Below are 19,450 nucleotides of genomic sequence, written 5' to 3'. Positions count from 1 at the left end.
ACTTCATATCAAAAGAGTAAATTTGCTCTTTCTAAATTAGGCTGTTTAGTACTCTTTACATTCAATATTCATGCATTGGCTTAAAAAGCTACACAGAATGTTACAGTGAGCATTGGGGTTTCTGGGAGGGAATGGTATGGAGCAGGGGTCTCCAATCTTGGCAACTTTAAGACTTGTGGACTTCAACTCCCAGAGTTCCTCAGCCAGCAAAGCCAGCAAAGCTGGCTGAGGAACTCTGGGAGTTGAAGTCCACAAGTCTTAAAGTTGCCAAGGTTGGAGACCCCTGGAATGGAGCACATTGGAAATCTCCTAGAATTTCAAATCAGATGGCAAAATTTATACTTAAAAAACCTCCTTATGAAGTTTCCATCTTTCTTGGAAAAATTGCCAATTCTGTTGTTTGAAGTACACATTTCTCATATAACATTAACAAAAGCCAGATCTCACTGGTTTGTTTGTTTTTCAAATGTGCTAGTTTTATTAACTCTCATTTGCTGAATAATAGACGACCTGGGCCAGTCAAAATAATAAAGCAACAATTATATCCATATTTGAAGCAAAAATAGGGTTTTGAAGACCCTCACTAATTATATATCCCAAACACGTGGTTCACTGCTCCTGTCCTTCACAGTATCTTATATGCTTAGGATAGACTACAAAAAAAGACCTCTGTTGTACATGTTGAACTGCATGCATGCCAATAAATGAGTGAACATGGCAAGGTCTGTATCAGTTATTCCAAATTGCTCAAAGCTTTCAAAGTTCAAATAGCACAGCTGGCATAATATGCATACCACATAAACTGACAGCCACACTCAAGTTGCCAAGTTCTATATCAATTGAACGTTCCAAGTCATCTTTAAAGGTAAGCTTTATTTACACTTAGCATAACATTTGCTATCAGGAAATGTTCATCAGATGGGCTCAAAGAGCCTAAACAGGACACAGGTTACATTCATTCAGGTTTAATTATCAACTACCTCAACTTGATTTTTTTTTAGGACTGAACATGCTATATGTATTTATAGGCATACTAGAACTCTCCCAGAGAAAGACAAATAGCAAAGGGAGACATTTCTTTTCTGAACTAGAATAAGCAGAAAGAACATGAAAATTATTCTAGTATTGGTCTTTATGATTTCTCTAGTAATTTCAGGTAGACTAGACGATCACTTGGAATCAGCAACTCCTGAGCCTAAGTCAAGATTTGCTATGTCTGATGATGTACATTTGCTGGCCACTGGACTACTCCAGCTTGGGCGTGGCCTTCAAGACTTTGTGATCAAAACCAAAACCCAAATGAATGACATCTTTCAAAGGCTTAACATTTTCGACCAATCTTTTTCTGAGATCTTGCAACAAACCAATGAAATGAAAGAAGAAGAGCAGCAGTTAAAAAAAGCCACAACCAGATTGCAAGCAACTGAGGAAGAGATGAGAAATGTATCTTTGCAGCTTAATTCCAAAATAGACTTCCTTTCCATCGAGAAGATTCAACTGAACAATAAAGTAGGGAAACTTGAAGAAAAAATAACTGAACTCGTACAGACCCAGCTTGATATCCATGAGCCAAGAGAAATTGCCTCACTTAAAGTAAGTAGAAATGAAACATATTAAGTGTTGCCAAAGTAAATTGTATTCTGTGCAATGAGATAATTCAAAAAGATTTAAAAAGATTCCTGTTGCTGCTGGACTAATTTAAGGAATAAAGCCAGCTTTTTTCTTAATGCTGCTTTATTGTGCTTTAATGCTACCCATAGCCATTAAGGGAATGTGTAGCGTGTAAAAAGTCTTTAAAATAATCATGAAAGTAATGACTGTTTCTTGAAATAAATTTGCTCTGACAGTTTTCCTTTTTAACATATGTACAAGTTACTACTTTTATTTTGACAATTTGGCTTAACTGTGAAGATTTAGACTAAAAGAAGTAATTAACAAGTGATAATTTTATGCCAAAAAGAAAATGAATAGTAAAGTTAGCAAACTGCCTTTTCTTTCACCCCATAATGTTAATAGTTATATGCTTTTTCAATAATTCATTTAGTTCAGCATTCAATACCATCATTCCAGACATTCTTCTAACTAAGCTAAACCAGCTACAGGTACCAGAACAAACTTGTAAGTGGATCACAAGCTTCCTAACAAACAGGAAGCAGCAGGTGAAGCTAAGCAAGATCACATCAAATACCTGTACCATTAGCACAGGGGCCCCCCAAGGCTGTGTGCTCTCCCCACTTCTCTTCTCTCTGTATACCAATGACTGCATCTCCAATGATCCATCTGTTAAGCTACTGAAGTTCGCAGATGACACAACAGTGATTGGTCTCATTCGAGACAATGACGAATCTGCATATAGACGAGAGGTCGAACGGCTAGCCTCGTGGTGCAACCAAAACAATCTGGAACTGAACACACTCAAAACCATAGAAATGGTGGTAGACTTTAGGAGAAACCCTTCCATACTTCCACCTCTCACAATACTTGACAACACAGTATCAACAGTAGAAACCTTCAAATTTCTAGGTTCTATCATATCGCAAGATCTCAAATGGACAGCTAACATCAAAAACATCATTAAAAAAGGACAACAAAGAATGTTCTTTCTGCGCCAACTCAGTAAGCTCAAACTGCCCAAGGAGCTGCTGATCCAATTCTACAGAGGAATTATTGAGTCTGTCATTTGCACCTCTATAACTGTCTGGTTCAGTTCTGCAACCCAACAAGAAAAACACAGACTTCAGAGGATAATTAGAACTGCAGAAAAAATAATTGCTACCAACCTGCCTTCCATTGAGGACCTGTATACTGCACGAATCAAGAAGAGGGCCGTGAAAATATTTGCAGATCACTCGCATCCTGGACATAAACTGTTTCAACTCCTACCCTCAAAACGACGCTATAGAGCACTGCACACCAGAACAACTAGACACAAGAACAGTTTTTTCCCGAAGGCCATCACTCTGCTAAACAAATAATTCCATCAACACTGTCCGACTATTTACTGAATCTGCACTACTATTAATCGTTTCATAATTCCCATCACCAATCTCTTTCCACTTATGACTGTATGACTATAACTTGTTGCTGGCAATCCTTATGATTTATATTGATATATTGACCATCAATTGTGTTGTAAATGTTGTACCTTGATGAACGTATCTTTTCTTTTATGTACACTGAGAGCATATGCACCAAGACAAATTCCTTGTGTGTCCAATCACACTTGGCCAATAAAATTCTATTCTATTCTATTCTATTTGTATAGTTCATAAGGAAGAAATTGGCATTCCTTCACTTTTACAAACCTACAGCTCTATTTTAGGCATAAAAATTGAATCTTAAAGTTGTTAATCTAATTTTATATAATGAAGTTGGTTAATAATATTTGAAAGATCATTTTATAAATAAGAATATAACATTTGTTTACCTCTACAGCAAGCATCAAGAATACATTTCTGAGATACAGCGTAATTATGGTACATGTAGTGATATTTTAGCCATCAGCTGAAATGGATTAGAACTGTAGAGTTTCAATTATCAGGCCATACTATTTACTGCTCCGAAATGTGAAAAAGCTGCCGAAAACTGAACATGTAAATACATAAAAACAATGCTTTCAAAGTCAGGAAAGATATATGAAAGATAGCACTTGGGTACAATGCAGTCAACAATTGAATAACATCAACTGGACTTTGTGGACAACTTGTTAATATGATTATCAAATTCAGATACCAACCACTGAAGCAGAAGACAGGGAAGCTGATGGGTTTTGTGATAAAGTTCAACCTAAAATCAATAGAATATTTAAGCAACAGGCTGGAGACTTGAGTGCCAAAGTTGGAAATAGTAAGGAGAAAAATATAATTGGCCAAGGAAAGAGAAATGAAGCAGGAGAACAATTTATCCATTTCTGGCAATCCAATGAGTTCTTTATCATCAGAGTCTTCAATCAAAATGATGTCTATTTACATCTACTTGAAGATGCATACCGAAATCAAATTGATTATATTATTAGTACAAAAAGATGGAACAGCTCAATTATAATGACATGACTAAGACTAATTGTGGAATAGATCATTGCTTATGTCCAAGTCAAATTAAAATGGAATAAATAAGCCAATCCATTTCCATGATATAATCTTCAGCATATATTCACCATTATCAAAGGAGAAATGAGGAACTGCTTTGAAGTCCTGAACCTCATTGAGAGAGAACCAAAAGAATAAGGAATCTAATCAAAGTAGTAAGTTTTTAAGGATGTATTTGAAAAGAGATTGCTAAGGCCGAGAATCAGAAGAAAGCAAACTGGATGTCATAAGAAATGGTGGAAACTGACAAGTAAAGAGAAAGAAAAATCAAAGAAGAAAAAATTTCAAGAAGAAACTGTCCATGGATTATTAGAAGATACAAGAAGCAATATTATGATGACAACTTTAAACATAGATGGGCACAAATACAAATCTTCCAAAAGATCTCTAAACTCAGAAGGAGGTTTCTGCCTCAAATTGGTGTGCTAAGATTAGAAAGAGGTCAGTCAAAAGGAGACTTAGCAGAATGTGCACACTATCACACAATATATTTTATATGCTTCACAATGCTTAGAATTAATTAACTACTGCAGATTGCAGTCCAACATGGAATGGAAGATGATCAGGTTCAAAGTATCATGTCTTGGAACATTAGCTTTCTTGAAAAGACTACAATATTAGGAAAGGGGAAAGGAAAGAGACAAGAATGACAGCAATAAAATAAACTTGATTACAGAGATAATGGATAGTGTTATTCGAAGGCTTGAAGGACCAGATGGGTACTGATGATTCTGAAGAGAGTTACCTAAGTGATCACTAACTGACAACAATTTGATGACACATAATCTATCAATCAAATAAACACATATTATCTTCATTTTTTATCCATCAACTTCAGAAGACTGCATTCTAGGGAAAGCTTGCTATGCTAGTATATGCCAATTTCTTAAACTTGATGCCTTCCATATATATTGGACTATGATTCTTTTCAACATGTGTTGAGATGACTTAAGGATATACTGGCCAATAAATGATAAGAAATTTTAATTCAGTGTGCCTGGAATAGGCCAAATAGGAAAAAACATTTTATTATGTATTGAATGTAATCTTTATTAATTTTATTAATTTCACAACAGTAATAATTAATACAAATTGAACTTAAGAGAAATAGAAACAAAGAATAAAAAGGAAAATAAGTGCAGGAGAAAGAAGGAAATGAAAAGAAAGCAATAATGAAAAAGAAAGGAAATATATAAAGAAATGAGTTCCAACCTTCATTACAAGTATAAACAAATCTAGTAACTATTCACCCATTGTAAGATTATAATGTGAAAAAAATACATTGATTTTGGTAGAAACGAGTGGAAAGATGGGCAGCAGAACACTTAATTGGAGAAATGGAGGTCCAACGTGTATTTTTAAACATGGGCCCAATGATGGATACATTTAATGGATTTTTGAGACAGCTGGTATAAGGATTTCTAAATGGATTGTGATTGTCAAACGTTTATTAAAACATAAGGCAATCTTGGAGAAGCACTTCTGATTTGGCAAAAGAACACTAGGTAATGAGTTTATCTGGCTAAGCTCTTGTATAAGATCTCTGCTGCATACATTATTGCAAAAAATAATATAGAGATATTTTATGCTTCAGATTAAGTCTAAATTATTGTTATTGTTTTTGCTTTCCCTAAAGAATTTTGTTGAACAGCAAGATGGCCACCTCAAACAGCTTCTCAACATTGTTCAACTGCAACATGCTCAGCTCACAAAACAGCAAGGGCAAATACAGGTCCTGGAGGAAAAGGTAAAATTGTTGAATATTAATGGCCATCTCTAATCTAGGGGCAATTTCAATGGGTTAGATGATTTATAAGAAGGAAAGAAAACTGCAGTTTCCATAAAGTTTTTATATATTAACTTCTAAAATGTATCATGATTTCAAATGAAAGATCAAGTTTACCAACAGCCAAAACCAAGGTACAACTATTTAGGAAGCCAGGGTTGAGAACTCAAGTACTTGAGTTTGCCATATTTAATGTGAGAATGCAAAAGATTCTTATGCATGTTAAAGTCTTATAGAATAGAATTTTTTTTTATTGGCCAAGTATGATTGGACACACAAGGAATTTGTCTTGGTGCATATGCTCTGTGTACATAAAAGAAAAGATACATTAATCAAGAATCATAAGGTACAACACTTAATGATAGTGTTCAAACACTTTTTGTGTTCAAATGAGCTTCACTAGAAGTGTTTAGGATTGCAGATTTCATTTTGTGTGTAACACAAATGGATTCAATGACTGGGTTCATACATCTTGCAACTTATAATTTGGTTTGTTCAGTTAATAAATTATGTGAATTCAGTCATTGTCTAGGTAAATTATGGTTTATGGATTAGCATGTGTATGAATACCATCCATGCAGCTCTTGAAAAAAGTCTAGTGTTTTCTAGTTGAAAGAATTTACTACTCATTGTATTGGTTGAAGGAAGCTATCTTAATCTACCAGATTTGGGCTGCAAATATTTGAACAACTACTAGATGGGAGCAGCGCTAGTTTTCTCCAGATTTTTTTGCCCTAAAAGGACTGTTTAACTTCTTCACATGACATGGTTGATACTGCTGTCTCTAGTCAAAAGTATTTTTTTCCATGGTGTTTTTTCTTTGTGGTAACTTTTATTTGGCAGAAGACATAGCCTTCATCATTCAAGCATGTAGCTTCATAGTTTTATATGACAACTCTGTATGAATCAGACAGACACATGCAAGAATTTTGTCCCCAATTTTTTTGTGGCCTACGAAGATAAAGGGCCACTTATCTTCCCCTCCCCTGTCCAACCCTGGTGCATTCGTAATTTGAACTTCAAACTGTTCTGTGAACAGGTAACCTGTCTTACTAATGAAGTACAGATGTAGAAGTAATTTCTTTCTATTTTCAGATAAACAGCCCCAATTTTCAAGAGGACTCACAATTATTTTCTGTGAAGGAAGATGACAGACATCCTAAACTGAAAAAACCAGCTAAAAATAGCAATTCTAGAGGTAGATGTGCTTATGAATTTTTTTAAAGTAATTCTAGGGTTTGGAATACAGCACCGTTTTAGAATACCATTCTGGTGTATGCTTTGATAGCAATAGTATGTATGTAAGAAACAGATTTGATTGATTATGCTTATTATTTTTCCAACAACACTAAAAAGCATTAATTTAAAAATAAAGGTGAGATCTGAAATAAAATGTTGCCTATCTCATGAAATAAGATTATGTGTTCTTGTTAGTCCTTTCCTCCAAAACAAGGCATTCTATTCAATCTTCCATGATTCTCTTATTGAAACAGCAATACTAGCTTCTAGCTATTTTCTGGGTACAATTCAAAGTTCTGGCAAAGATCTTTAAAGTCCTGAATTGTTTGTTGTTTTCTATTCATGACTTGATGGACATTATTTTGTCTGCCAGTAATGGCTTCTTTAGATTTTTTTTAAAGCTCCTACTACTGTTACAGTGGCACATTATCTTCTCACTGATTCCTTTTCAAGCGCCTTTGATTTTACGAGTTATCTTGATTTTCTTCAATGACTCTTTATCTTCATATTATGTAACCAAAATACTGAAGGTTTAGCTCTTTTAGGGCTTCCAGAAAAAAATCTGGTTTCACTTCATCTAGAACTGAAATATTTGTTCTTCTTATAAAGAGGCATTTTCAACCTTTTTCTCCAGCACCATAATTCAAAGGCATCAGTTTTAATTAATCCAGACTTTCCAATGGTCTAGTTTTTAGCCACATGTTAAAACCGGAAAACCATGGCTTTGACCACAAATAGGAATGGCTTGGAGTCAGGATATTTGAAAGGCTGTCTATTCCAGGGGTTTCCAACCCTGGCCATTTTAAGACTTGTGGACTTCAACTCCCGGAACTCTGGGAGTTGAAGTCCACAAGTCTTAAAGTGACCAAGGTTGGAGATCCCTGGTCTATTCCATATCAAACTGAAAATCCACTAAAATCATCTTCAGAGGACTCCTTGCTTATCCCTATAATTCCAGAGAACCTTGATCTGCTTCATGTTATCAGACAGACCTGTCCCACTTCCTCACTAAAACCTTTGGAAAGTTAGTGGGGGGGGGAATGTTCTCTTTGCCTTAGAATAGTGATTTCCTGCTGCTGTGATTTCCTGCTGCTGTTTTTATCAAAATAGCTTGTAATTGTTATTTTTTAATCAGTGCTAAGTATCACATGACTGCATCCAACTTAAGCCTTTCGCTGCAATCATTAAACAACTCACTGTGGGAAATTAAGTACAGTGTTATGTGGTCATGACATGCAACTTCCTGTCAGCTTCCCCATTTACTTTGCTTGTTGGAAGCTGGTGGAGGAGGTCACAAATTATGACCATGAGACACTGTGACTATTGTGAACTATAGTGAACTATACTGGTTGCCAAATTTCTAAATTAGGACCATGTGAATGACTGTGAGGATGCTGCAATGATTGCAAGTTTGAGGACTAGTTGTAAATCTAATTTTTCAATGCTGTCATACCTTTGAATGGTCACTGAAGGAGCATACAGTGAGGACAACCTGTTGTCAAGCCTCTTTTTTCATTTCACAAGATATTTAAATCAAGTAACTGTTCTCAAACTCCAAAGGCGGTTAATATTAGCATGTGTAATATTTCCTAATAATTGTTCCCATGGACGAGGTAAGACTGTGCCCTTGTGGAGAATACTCCACAGAACATATTGCCCATATTCTGTTATATTGCTCCCTCTATATAAGGATACAAGAACCTATTTCATAACTCTCTTATCTGACAAAGAACCCAGATAATTCTGATTTATTTTAGGTACAGATAATTCTGTCAGAACATATGTCAATATTTATTTCCAAATAAAAAAATCTTAAATTGATTCAAATTTTGTTTAAATGACTGCTTAAAAAAGTAATATACATTCTGAAAAATTGCATAGATTTCCCTAAATTTCTGTTTCTTTTAGGTAATGCTACTGATTGTACTTGGATTTACAATGCAGGGGAAAGATCTAATGGGATTTATTCTATTAAGCCCAATGGATCCAAGGCATTTAATGTTTATTGCGAAATGGAAGGAGGTATGGCCCGTTACATTAGCAGTCTTGTTTTTTAAACTAATTCTTACCTTCTGTAAAGTGGTGTCTTATATATATATATATATATCTTTATTAAACAAACTTGCTGTCACCACTCTTATTTGCTGAGAATTCAACCTTAATCAAGTAATAGGTAGCAATGAGGTATTTGGATTTTTAACTGCAGTTGGTTGTGGTTTATTTTAGAAAATATGTAAATCATTAAGTCATTGTCTAATTGCATTAGACAAATCCATATTATAATTGTCTCTGAATAGAGACTAAATTGGATAGACTGAAGTTCATGCAGAAATGCAAACTAGTCAATGTTGTGCAAATAATTGTTTTGTTAAAAGTGTACTCCAGTTCTCTTCTGCATACGAACTGATGTACAGCATTCATACCGAGATATAATATATACTTTGTAAGCTCTAAAATGATTAAAACAATCAAATGGTTGTATTAATAATTTATCATCTTCATCCACAGAAAACGCATGGACAATTATTCAGAAGAGATCAGATGGATCAGTAGATTTCAATCAAACTTGGGAGAGCTATATAGATGGGTTTGGTAATCTTGATGGTAAATATATTTTCCAGTTTACTCAAAGTAACATTTATGTGTTTGTTGACTACAGCTTTTGAAAGGAGAGAAAACCCCCGGACATTGGTAAATGAGCTTATTTATTTGGTCTAAGTGGTTGGTCCCAGAATTGTTTACTTTTTTCCCTTCCTTCTACCATGTCTATTTAAAATCCTAAGCATAGGACAGCAGTCATATAAATTATTACAAGCACATTTAAATAGATTTGATTTAAACACGTCCAGATCTAGTTAGTCATAAATGTAGATTTGAATGGATTCTATTAATGCACAAGTTACAAACATTTCTGAAAGAGGCATCCATGCAATTTGTTCAGTTACTTTCTAAGATTTTCAGTGAGAAAGAAATGGAATGTTAGGGTTTAACACTTTTTCCCCCTGGAAATAGTATAGAACAGAAATAAGGAAAAAGATTCTGGAACCTGAATCATCAAGAAAAAATTCAAATCAGAAAGGTCTGCAACGCCTACATGAGCAAGATCAAAGCCATACATTATAATTTTAATGGCCAGTTTGCCACATAAAGTAACAATAAATTAATGAAGGATAACTTCACAAAAGTTTCAAAACTGTTGTCCTTGCTGTAGCAGACTCATGCAGCTATTCTGTTCAAAACTATATTTTGTTAAGAAGTGTTTTTCTGTTAAACATGCTTGTTCAATGAGGTTTACTTCTCAAGTTTATGCTATACACAGTCTACTTAAAATGCTAAAATTATGTGTGTTGTAATATTATAAATGAAACTACTCAATATCCATTAAGGGTATTTTCTCCCCTCAAGGATTATAGTATACATTCATATATACCACTTGCTTCACTTATTACACAGATTCACTTATTTATACTTTATTTAAGAATGCCTTTACCCTTCTTTGCAAACTTTTTTCAAAGTCTTTTTCTATTTATACTTAGTTTTAGTTTCCTGCTTTATTGTTCATTCATGAATACTATAAAAGGAATAAGCCTTTTGCAGGTGATCCAAAGTTCAAGGACTTCCAAGATTCAAGCTGACCATGTAATTCATGGAATTCACAAATCTAGCACTAAAGCTTGCATCTTCCTCTCTGATCTGCCTTAATTGTTCTGTTTGTTCACTTGTATTTTCAGGAGAATTTTGGCTGGGCCTTGAAAAGATCTATTCCATTGTAGATCAAACTGACTACATTCTGCGTATTGAGCTTGAAGATTGGAGAGCTAACAAACGTTATATTGAGTATACATTCAAAATGGGAGGTCCAGACAGAGATTATGCACTCTTTCTCTCTAGGATTACTGGGAATATTCCAAATGCTCTACCTGAACAGAAAGAAATTAAATTTTCTACTAAAGATCATAGCAACAGCACTGAAAGAAAGCTTAACTGCACAGAAAGTGACTCAGGTAGATATTTTCTGTATATGTCAGTGTTTTAAGTTTTCTTATAATCTGGGGGAAAAGTGGCAGAGGGTAAGATTTTCATAAATTTACTATGCTAAGAATAAAACACTAATAATATAGTATTATAAAAGAGAAAGGAAGGAAGGAAGGAGGGAGGGAGGGAGGGAGGAAGGAAGGAAGGAAGGAAGGAAGGAAGGAAGGAAGGAAGGAAGGAAGGAAAACAGAAAGAAAAAAAGAGACAAGAAGCAAATGAAGGGAAAAAATCAAAGAGTATATATGAAAGAAGACTAAATGTCCTTTCAGTTAAAAAAGGTGTATTGCATGCAAAAATCTAGTACATAATAGACAACCCAATGTTATATCTTCTGTTTCACATAATAGCTTTCTACAAATTCAGATAATATTTTAAAAATATCCAATTATTTTTAAAATTACATTACATTCTCTATCAGCACAGAAAACATTATCCTGAAGTTCTCCTGAACATGTAATTTTCTCCAGATAACCTGGTTAGAAAAATGTTTTCTTCAAAATACAATTTTTGCCATCATTGCCACCACTATGACCAAAGGCCATATTAGTTGGGACTATGAGAATTGTAACCCGCAACTCATCCCAACCTATGTTAAATAAACTACTATTAAAGTTGAACATTTGTGGGAATCCCAGGCCTACAGGAACAACCTGTAGTTATCTTAAAAGGTTTTATTTATTAACTATGCGGTTAATATATTGGCATATCAATTCAACAATGTTTCTATTATCACCTTCAGGTGGTTGGTGGTACAATGTATGCGAAGAAACAAACCTGAATGGAAGATACATCAGGTCAAGCTCAAAAGGAAAACTAGAGAGGAAGAAACGAGGACTGTATTGGAAGCCTCAGAAAGGAAAACCTTATCTTCTCAAGTCAACCAAACTGATGATATATCCTACAGATTTTGAAACATTTGACTCAACATTATCAAAGTTTACCTAAGAAGCTGCAAGCTACTTCAGTCACAATCCGGCGGACAGCCCTTTCTGGTGTACAAAGAAAATCATATTAAGGATGTATTCAAACCATAATATTATTCCTTTGGATATATATCTCAGTGTGCTTTGTTCTGCTCCATACGCTCAAAAAATAAGCAGAGCTTTGCTGTTAGACAAGGACAATTTTCCTTGAGGGCCACTTTAGTAGAATATTTCTTAGTATCAATGCTACCTCAAGAAAGGCAGGAAAAATGGAAAGATCTCACACCTCCTTGGAACAAGATTTTGACTTAGGGAGGGAAGGGGAATTGCCACAGCTTCAGTTCCGTGAGGTGTGGGATAGAAAAAAAAAAGATTTTATCTCACAGAATTAGGCAGAAAGTGTCTAATCAGACAAGGAATCACTATTTTCATTTTTGCCAAGGATAGAAGTGGTCTGGAGTGAAATCCAAAATTTTTCCCTACCGGTTCTGTGGGCGTGGCTTGATGGGCATGACAAGGGAAGGATATTGCAAAATCTTCATTCCCACCCCACTAGCCAGAGATGGTATTTGCTGGTTCTCCGAATTACTCAAAATTTCTGCTAGCGGTTCTCTAGAACCTGTTAGAAACTGCTGGATTTCACTCCTGATGTGGTCTCTATTCACTTCTTTGGCAGAGATCAAACAGTGTGTTTTCAAACAGAAGTTTACAAGCAGCAATCTTAATGCTATAGGCACAGGAAAAGCTGTTTTTCTCCTCTATTTAGTTTAATACTTTATTTCAGTTCTCTAAAGCAAAATGTGAGCAGCTTTTTTGCATCTGGGAGCCACAGAGGGAATGTATCCTTGGAGTTGTTTAACAAAGGAAATATGAGTGTGAAGTTTAGTAGAGGCTTAAGATATCTATTTTCTTCTCTTATTTTTTTAATGAAACTATTAAAGGATTACAGAGACTGGGGTTGACTATGTATGGAATATAGACCACGGGTTTTCCAGCTCTTGTTAAGCAGGAAGCAATGGAGATACCTAAAAGCAGAAGTCATTTAAGGGGGAATATATGCAAGTTATATTGCTCCTAGCTATACAGCTCTATTCATAACATGTCTATTTCCCCCACCCCACCCCGAAGCAAGAACTTCCACTGAAATGAATTACATAAAATGAATGAGCCTCATTGTTCAAAATGTTCAGCTGGAACATGGACACTGATTCCATCCCACTGAGATTGTACAACACTGCAAAGTGAAACCCTTTATTCTTTTTTTTTCTATATATAGGAGCCTTTCCTAGCTTTGTGTTTCCTCTCTCTGGTGTCTACATATATTGGGTTCATGTATTAAGTAAACAGACTAGTTGGGAATCCTGGAGTATTGCGCTGACACTCCCAACATTCACCGTTTGGGAGAAATGTGATGTTCTAAATATAAATATCCTAAATATCACCCTGGTGGACATAACTATCTAGTTCTGAGATAAGTGTGTGCCTCTCACTCTGTGCCTAATATTCCTCCTTACTTTCCTAATAATATAAGTCTTTATATCATAATGGCCTTTTTAAATTGGCTTTGATTAAGAAGATAACTTCAAGTAGTTCCTTGTTATTTCAAAATTGTAAATTATAAATTATTGAGATCACAATACAGATAACTACATTATAGTATAGAATGCTTAACTTGCTTTATGGATTTTTTGTTGTTGATTGTTTGGTAAACCACCACAAAGCTGTAAATGAATTGGTGGTATACAAGTGGAGTGAATGAAGGAATAAATAAGCAGGCTTTCTGTTAAAATGAAAAACATATACATTTCTAAAGTTCCTCCCAAATTTGAGAACAAATCCAATTATATTTCACTGGAAGTATACAAAATTTGAATCAGAGTATTATGCTTATGACACTATATTACAGAATTTTTATGGCATTATCTATATATTCCTATAAACATAGGCATAACCTTATCAATGCATCTATCAAATAATTCACATCGACAATAGTGTTAAACATTTAGGCCTATGACAAATTAAGTTAAACAGTTCCATGAAAAATTGTCTCATGACATCAAGCAAAAAAAGCTATCAAGCAAAAAATACTACTGGTGTTTTTGATTAACAAATCAACTGCAATGTATTTTGAAAACAAACTGATGGTTTATAAAACCATGAAAATTACTAAAGTGGAAAAAAACCTTTAGATTTACATCAGCAATTTTGTTTTAATCAGTAGGCTTTCAGAGGGATTTCAGATAGATGTAAACAATATAACCCATTTAAATATTTTTTTCTAATACATGCCAACAACAACATAGATTAAATATGCACATTGCCAAAAGAAAAACTACAGTATGTTAATAGACAATGCATACAAAATATATGTTTCATGCTTGTAGCTCAGATCTTCACAGAAGTGCCTTTTGAATGAGAATTTTCTTTTTTAGGCCGAGTTATTAGCGTTGTATCTGGGCAATTACATTATAAGATTGTATATTATTTAATTAAAAATGTGTACCCATCTAAATCATTTTAATAGTTCAATAAAAAGACTATAGAGCTATATTTCATTTATACCATCTTTCAGTTTACAATAATAACTAACTTTGGTGGTAATTATATCACAATATGATACTAAAATATTATCTCTATAATGAAGCATTTTAAAAGTCAACATAAAATGTCCATACAGTGCAGAGTCCTATATCAAAATTAAGCAACACCGTTTTAAATTTAGAAATCAGTGCTTTTAAATCAAGTCTTTTACCAATTAGGCATTCTGATTCAAAAGTTGTATCGTAAAATATCACATATTGGGAGACTTTATCTGGAGGATGGCTACGGGTGTTCAATATTATCACCAGTTAAATGAAAGCAAAAGAACATCACCTGATCCTGGAGAACAGTATTGGAGAGAAAGTAGGTTGTACTATCTGGCTGCTTACCTGTGCATGGATATTGTTTATTGCAGGATCAATCTTTGTGTGCCCCTGACAATGACCACCTGCCCTAGGACTGCATTTCCCATAACATTACTTCTTGATAGAGGAGTTGTTTAAAATGCCTTTTCTACCCTTGCTTCTCACATGGCTGCTGCCTGCTCTATCTCCAACTATTTAAGATTAGCAAACCTGGGCTGCAAAAATCTGGACGGTCACTAGATGGTAGCAATGAGTTCAGAATTTTCCCTCTCGAATGCTATCTATCTGGAAGTACAACAGTCCTATTAAGAGATTGTGCAGGCACAGACAGCAATGACTATAAAGAGGTTCTGTCATATTACTGCTCACATAAAGATATTGTTCACACTGTGGCAAGCTGAGATAGACTCCTGAAAACCGAGACCTCTTCTTCATGTTGAAGATTTTGCCTCCCATACGACACACGTTGCTGAAGTCAAAACATCTGTTTACGCTAAACACATTCTCTAACTATTTGCATCTGAGCTCTATTATTTACTACTTTAAAAATCTACAAAAACTCTTGTAATTTCCCCCAAACTTTTTACAATTAAATTACTTATCCATTTTAGTGTTATTTTTATTTTAGTTTTTCATGTCTATATTCTTTTTTGGGAGAAAAAAAGTTAGTATCCTTGATTACATGGCAAAGGAGAAAGGTAGAGTATTTATTAAATAAATGAAAAAATAAAATAAAATAATAAAAACACAAAGCAATTCTGCCTAAAGATATTAAATACAGATTCTGGAACTACTGAAGAAAATTTATATGATATTTTCCTATATATTAGTCTGCTCCCCAGAATCTTATTTGAGTAAACACATGTTATTATTGTGCAACAATCTAGAAAATATAAAGGAGAAGGAAGTTTTAATCTGCAACTAAATGAATACAGTACGTGAAGTAGCTGGTGGTTTATTCCTTCTCTTTGAAAGGTGACACATAATTCAGTTGTAAACCATAACCTCAATAGAAAAAAAATCTGGCATAAAGTTTTCATGATTTTATTATAGATATATTATTCGGTACCATTCTGTCCTTGCTAGGACTTTTACTCGCATTGATTTATTACACACTACCTAATGGTTGGTTGACTGCAACTATTATCCCTCTTCCCTAATCCCTAAAACATATATAGTTGTAAGAGATAAAATTACCTCCCAAATGTTCTTTCTGATATGGCATTGAAGATGATTAAATTTCTCCTTCAGAAATTAGAAATTTGGCTTGCTCCCTCCAAGAACTCTCAAGTTTTCGAGAAGGTTGTTCCACAAGTTTCCCTAGCAAAATGCTTCTTGAAGAACTATTGCGTTTGTTGATAATATGTATGTTATCATTCATAATGGTCAATGTGCTAAGCTAGAGAAAAAACCAGTCTGATGTAGTAGTGAGGGCATCAACCTAGCAATTGGAAAAAATGTGAGTTCTAGACTTGACTTAAGCACAAAGCCAGATGGGTGACCTTGAGCTACTCATTATCTCTCAGCTCTAGGAAGAAGGCAACGGCAAACCACTTCTAAAATTTTGCCAAAAAACCCTGCAGGGATTTGTCCAGGTCATTACCAGGAGTCAACACTGACTCAAAGGTGCATGTCGCGCTTACACAAACATTCACACAAACTGAAGTGGTTCTAAGTAAGATTATAACGAGAAGACCAAAGATTTAATTTTGACATACTATTCAAAGCATGTGATATTGTTCTTGCTTTGCCTGAAAGGGAGCACTGAAAATGGAAATAATAATGCACAAATTTGATTAGCCAAGAGTTCAACAAATTCAGATAAACTAGAAAATCCATTAGAAAAATTATTCTTTTCAGGCCCACAGTTTTTAGAAGAAATATCAAGTTGGCATTTTTTGAATATCAATTGATAAATATCAAAGGAGTTAGTTGGTTGCTGTGGAAGCAAAGAAAAGAAATGGAAAAACTCTTCTACTTCCCCAAAACAGAAGTTAGCTGAGGCTGCAGGAAGCTGTGCTAGCAAGTAGTGACAAAACATCTAGCAAATAGCCAATACCTATACCAGCAAGCAGATCCCAATACCTTCTATTTGCAAAATAATGCTCTTTATCTTTGTTTAAATGATCCTGTTTTCAGCATTGTGAGACAGGCAGCATGTCTCTCTATCTGTCCTATCACTTTCATAATATAGTACTAGGTTACTTATGCATGATAAATGTCCATATATTTGCAGTGGAAAAGAACTAAAGCACAGTTATAGCTATCAAAGCTGGTAGCAAACACCTGGATGGCCAACAGATGAAAGCAGAGTTCATTTATTATATCTTTGCACATCTAGAGATTTGTCTGCATTTTCCCAGACCCAGTCTAGTACTGTACTATACATGCTTGCGTATAAGCCTATACGCAGATAAGCTGACCCTAAATTTTTTAACTAAAATACCATGAAAAATGTGCCAGCCACAGAAGCCAACCCTCAAAATGGTCATTTGTTTTAATTTCCACAATTGGCTTATCATAAATGATCATAATAAGGGATGCGGTGACTCAGGGGCTAGGACGTTGAGTTTGTCAATCGAAAGGTCGGCAGCTCAGCAGTTCGAATCCCTAGTGCTGCCGTGTAACGGGGTGAGCTCCCGTTACTTGTCCCAGCTTCTGCCAACCTAGCAGTTTCGAAAGCATGTAAAAATGCAAATAGAAGAAATAGGAACCACCTTTGGTGGGAAGGTAACAGCGTTCCATGCGCCTTTGGCATTTAGTCATGCCGGCCACATGATCACGGAGACGTCTTCGGACAGCGCTGGCTCTTCGGCTTTGAAACAGAGAGGAGCACCGCCCTCTAGAGTCGGCAACGACTAGCATGTATGTGCAAGGGACACCTTTACCTTTACCTTTAAATAATCATAAGATTATCTATTTTTCATGGTATTTTGGTTAAAGATTGGAGGGTCAGCTCATCCAGTGATGGGCAAATACACAAATATAAATATAAAGTACACAGCTACTTTAATTGACTCTATATATTTTGGGAAAACACAATTCTATCTAATTCAGATTATTAAAGGAATTGGATTATTTGCATATATCACATCATCAGCACACGGGTGTACATATGTAAACATTTTAAAGGATTGCATTTCAGTGGTAAGCAGTCAATTACAACTGGCATAGTGTCATAGTGCCTTCCACAACCATAGTTCACTTTTGATTAAAATGAAAATGAAATCTTGAATTAGTATCATTAACAATAGGAGCACATAATCACATAAATGTGATTAATAATAATAATAATAACACAATTTCTCCCACTGTGGTATTTCCTCCATCCAGATCTTCGTGGAGTAGCACACTAAATTATGTAGCAGTCCTAGTACCTTTACTATAACCAGGACATTGCATAATTTAAATATCCCATTCTATCCACATACATTCCCTTAGCAGTGATGTTTTTTGTTCTGATCTAGTGATGATATTACACAGCTAAAGAATAGGTGGAATCCAAGCAAAACAAGATTAATTCAACACTTAGGTTGTATCTAGGAATGTAAAGTCCAAAGAGGAAAATTTCTTTTCAACTCAACTTTTAACTATTCAAATTAAATAAACACAAAAAATAAATTCTGGTAATTAACCTGTTGCTGTCATAAGTGATCTTCTAAATATACTCTAAACTGAAAACCAGTTGTTCAAATAGACTTTGATACGATTCAAAAATAACAGAAGGTGAATCTGATTTAGGTTCATCTATATCAGGGGTCTGCAACCTTAAACACTCAAATAGCCATTTGGACCTGTTTCCCACAGAAAAGAAAATATCGGGAGCCACAAAACCCTTCCTGTGTCTGACTATTTCTTGAGCGGCCACAAAACTAGTATATATAGTTGAATTAAACATTGTTTTCTTCTGAAACTTTTCTTTTCTTGGATTTATCCATGGTTGGCCTACCGGGGGTTGAAAAACTCAATAAATCATGTGCCAGCGGGTGTCACATATTGGTGGTTCTGATGCATATTTTGAGTGACAGGGAGCCGCAGCAGAGGGGTGAAAGAGCCACATGCTGCTCCAGAGCCGCAGGTTGCTGACCCCTGATCTATATCAACAGTCAATTATTGAAAAAGTAATTCATCTCAATGTGTTCCACAACCTATATACAAGTTGCCTCAGCCAACTATGATTGCATGAGGAGTAGCAGAATATAAGATAAGTTGCAATACTCGAATGTGCTAACATTATTTTTTTTGCTTCTTACCTGTAAGTTGTATTTGGAATATAAACATCTCTTGCAGGAAATTCCAAGATCTCTCTTGTTGGTCGAACTCTACTATCTGGATAAAGTTTTACTTGCAACAGTTCTGGAGTTAGACAATAGTGTGGGTTCTCTGGGGCTGGAGAAATATCAATCTTCAACTGAGCTATGGAATGACAAATTATAGTATAAGCAAACTTTAAAATAGCCATTTGCTTAGAAA

General features: G+C 34.9%; 2 protein-coding genes across 9 annotated transcripts in view; one reads left to right on the top strand and one right to left on the bottom strand.

Moving 5' to 3' along the window:
* The window catches only part of DOCK7 (dedicator of cytokinesis 7), a 132,618-nt gene that overhangs the window by 67,305 nt on the left and 45,863 nt on the right, over positions 1–19,450 (bottom strand). For all 8 annotated transcript variants that reach the window (XM_058178711.1, XM_058178710.1, XM_058178705.1 and 5 more), the window contains exon 14: positions 19,231–19,393. In XM_058178711.1, coding sequence (XP_058034694.1) covers positions 19,231–19,393 — 163 coding nt within the window. The remainder of the gene's footprint in view (positions 1–19,230; positions 19,394–19,450) is intronic.
* On the top strand, positions 393–17,634 carry ANGPTL3 (angiopoietin like 3). The gene is made up of 7 exons (XM_058178727.1): positions 393–1,593; positions 5,725–5,835; positions 6,970–7,072; positions 9,022–9,135; positions 9,622–9,717; positions 10,845–11,117; positions 11,888–17,634. The coding sequence occupies exons 1-7, from the start codon at positions 1,108–1,110 to the stop codon at positions 12,091–12,093; spliced, it is 1,389 nt and encodes a 462-aa protein (XP_058034710.1). The 5' UTR covers positions 393–1,107; the 3' UTR covers positions 12,094–17,634.

The sequence above is a fragment of the Ahaetulla prasina genome, chromosome 3 (assembly GCF_028640845.1).
Source record: "Ahaetulla prasina isolate Xishuangbanna chromosome 3, ASM2864084v1, whole genome shotgun sequence".
NCBI lineage: Eukaryota > Metazoa > Chordata > Lepidosauria > Squamata > Colubridae > Ahaetulla > Ahaetulla prasina.
This window is presented reverse-complemented; position numbering and strand designations above follow the sequence as displayed.

Excerpts from the sequence above, each read along its gene's own strand:
- ANGPTL3 (XM_058178727.1), top strand. The coding sequence starts at position 1,108 with ATGAAAATTATTCTAGTATTGGTCTTTATGATTTCTCTAGTAATTTCA. Across the intron at positions 5,836-6,969 it reads TACAGGTCCTGGAGGAAAAG|ATAAACAGCCCCAATTTTCA; the intron begins GTAAAATTGTTG and ends TTCTATTTTCAG. Across the intron at positions 9,718-10,844 it reads TGGGTTTGGTAATCTTGATG|GAGAATTTTGGCTGGGCCTT; the intron begins GTAAATATATTT and ends TTGTATTTTCAG.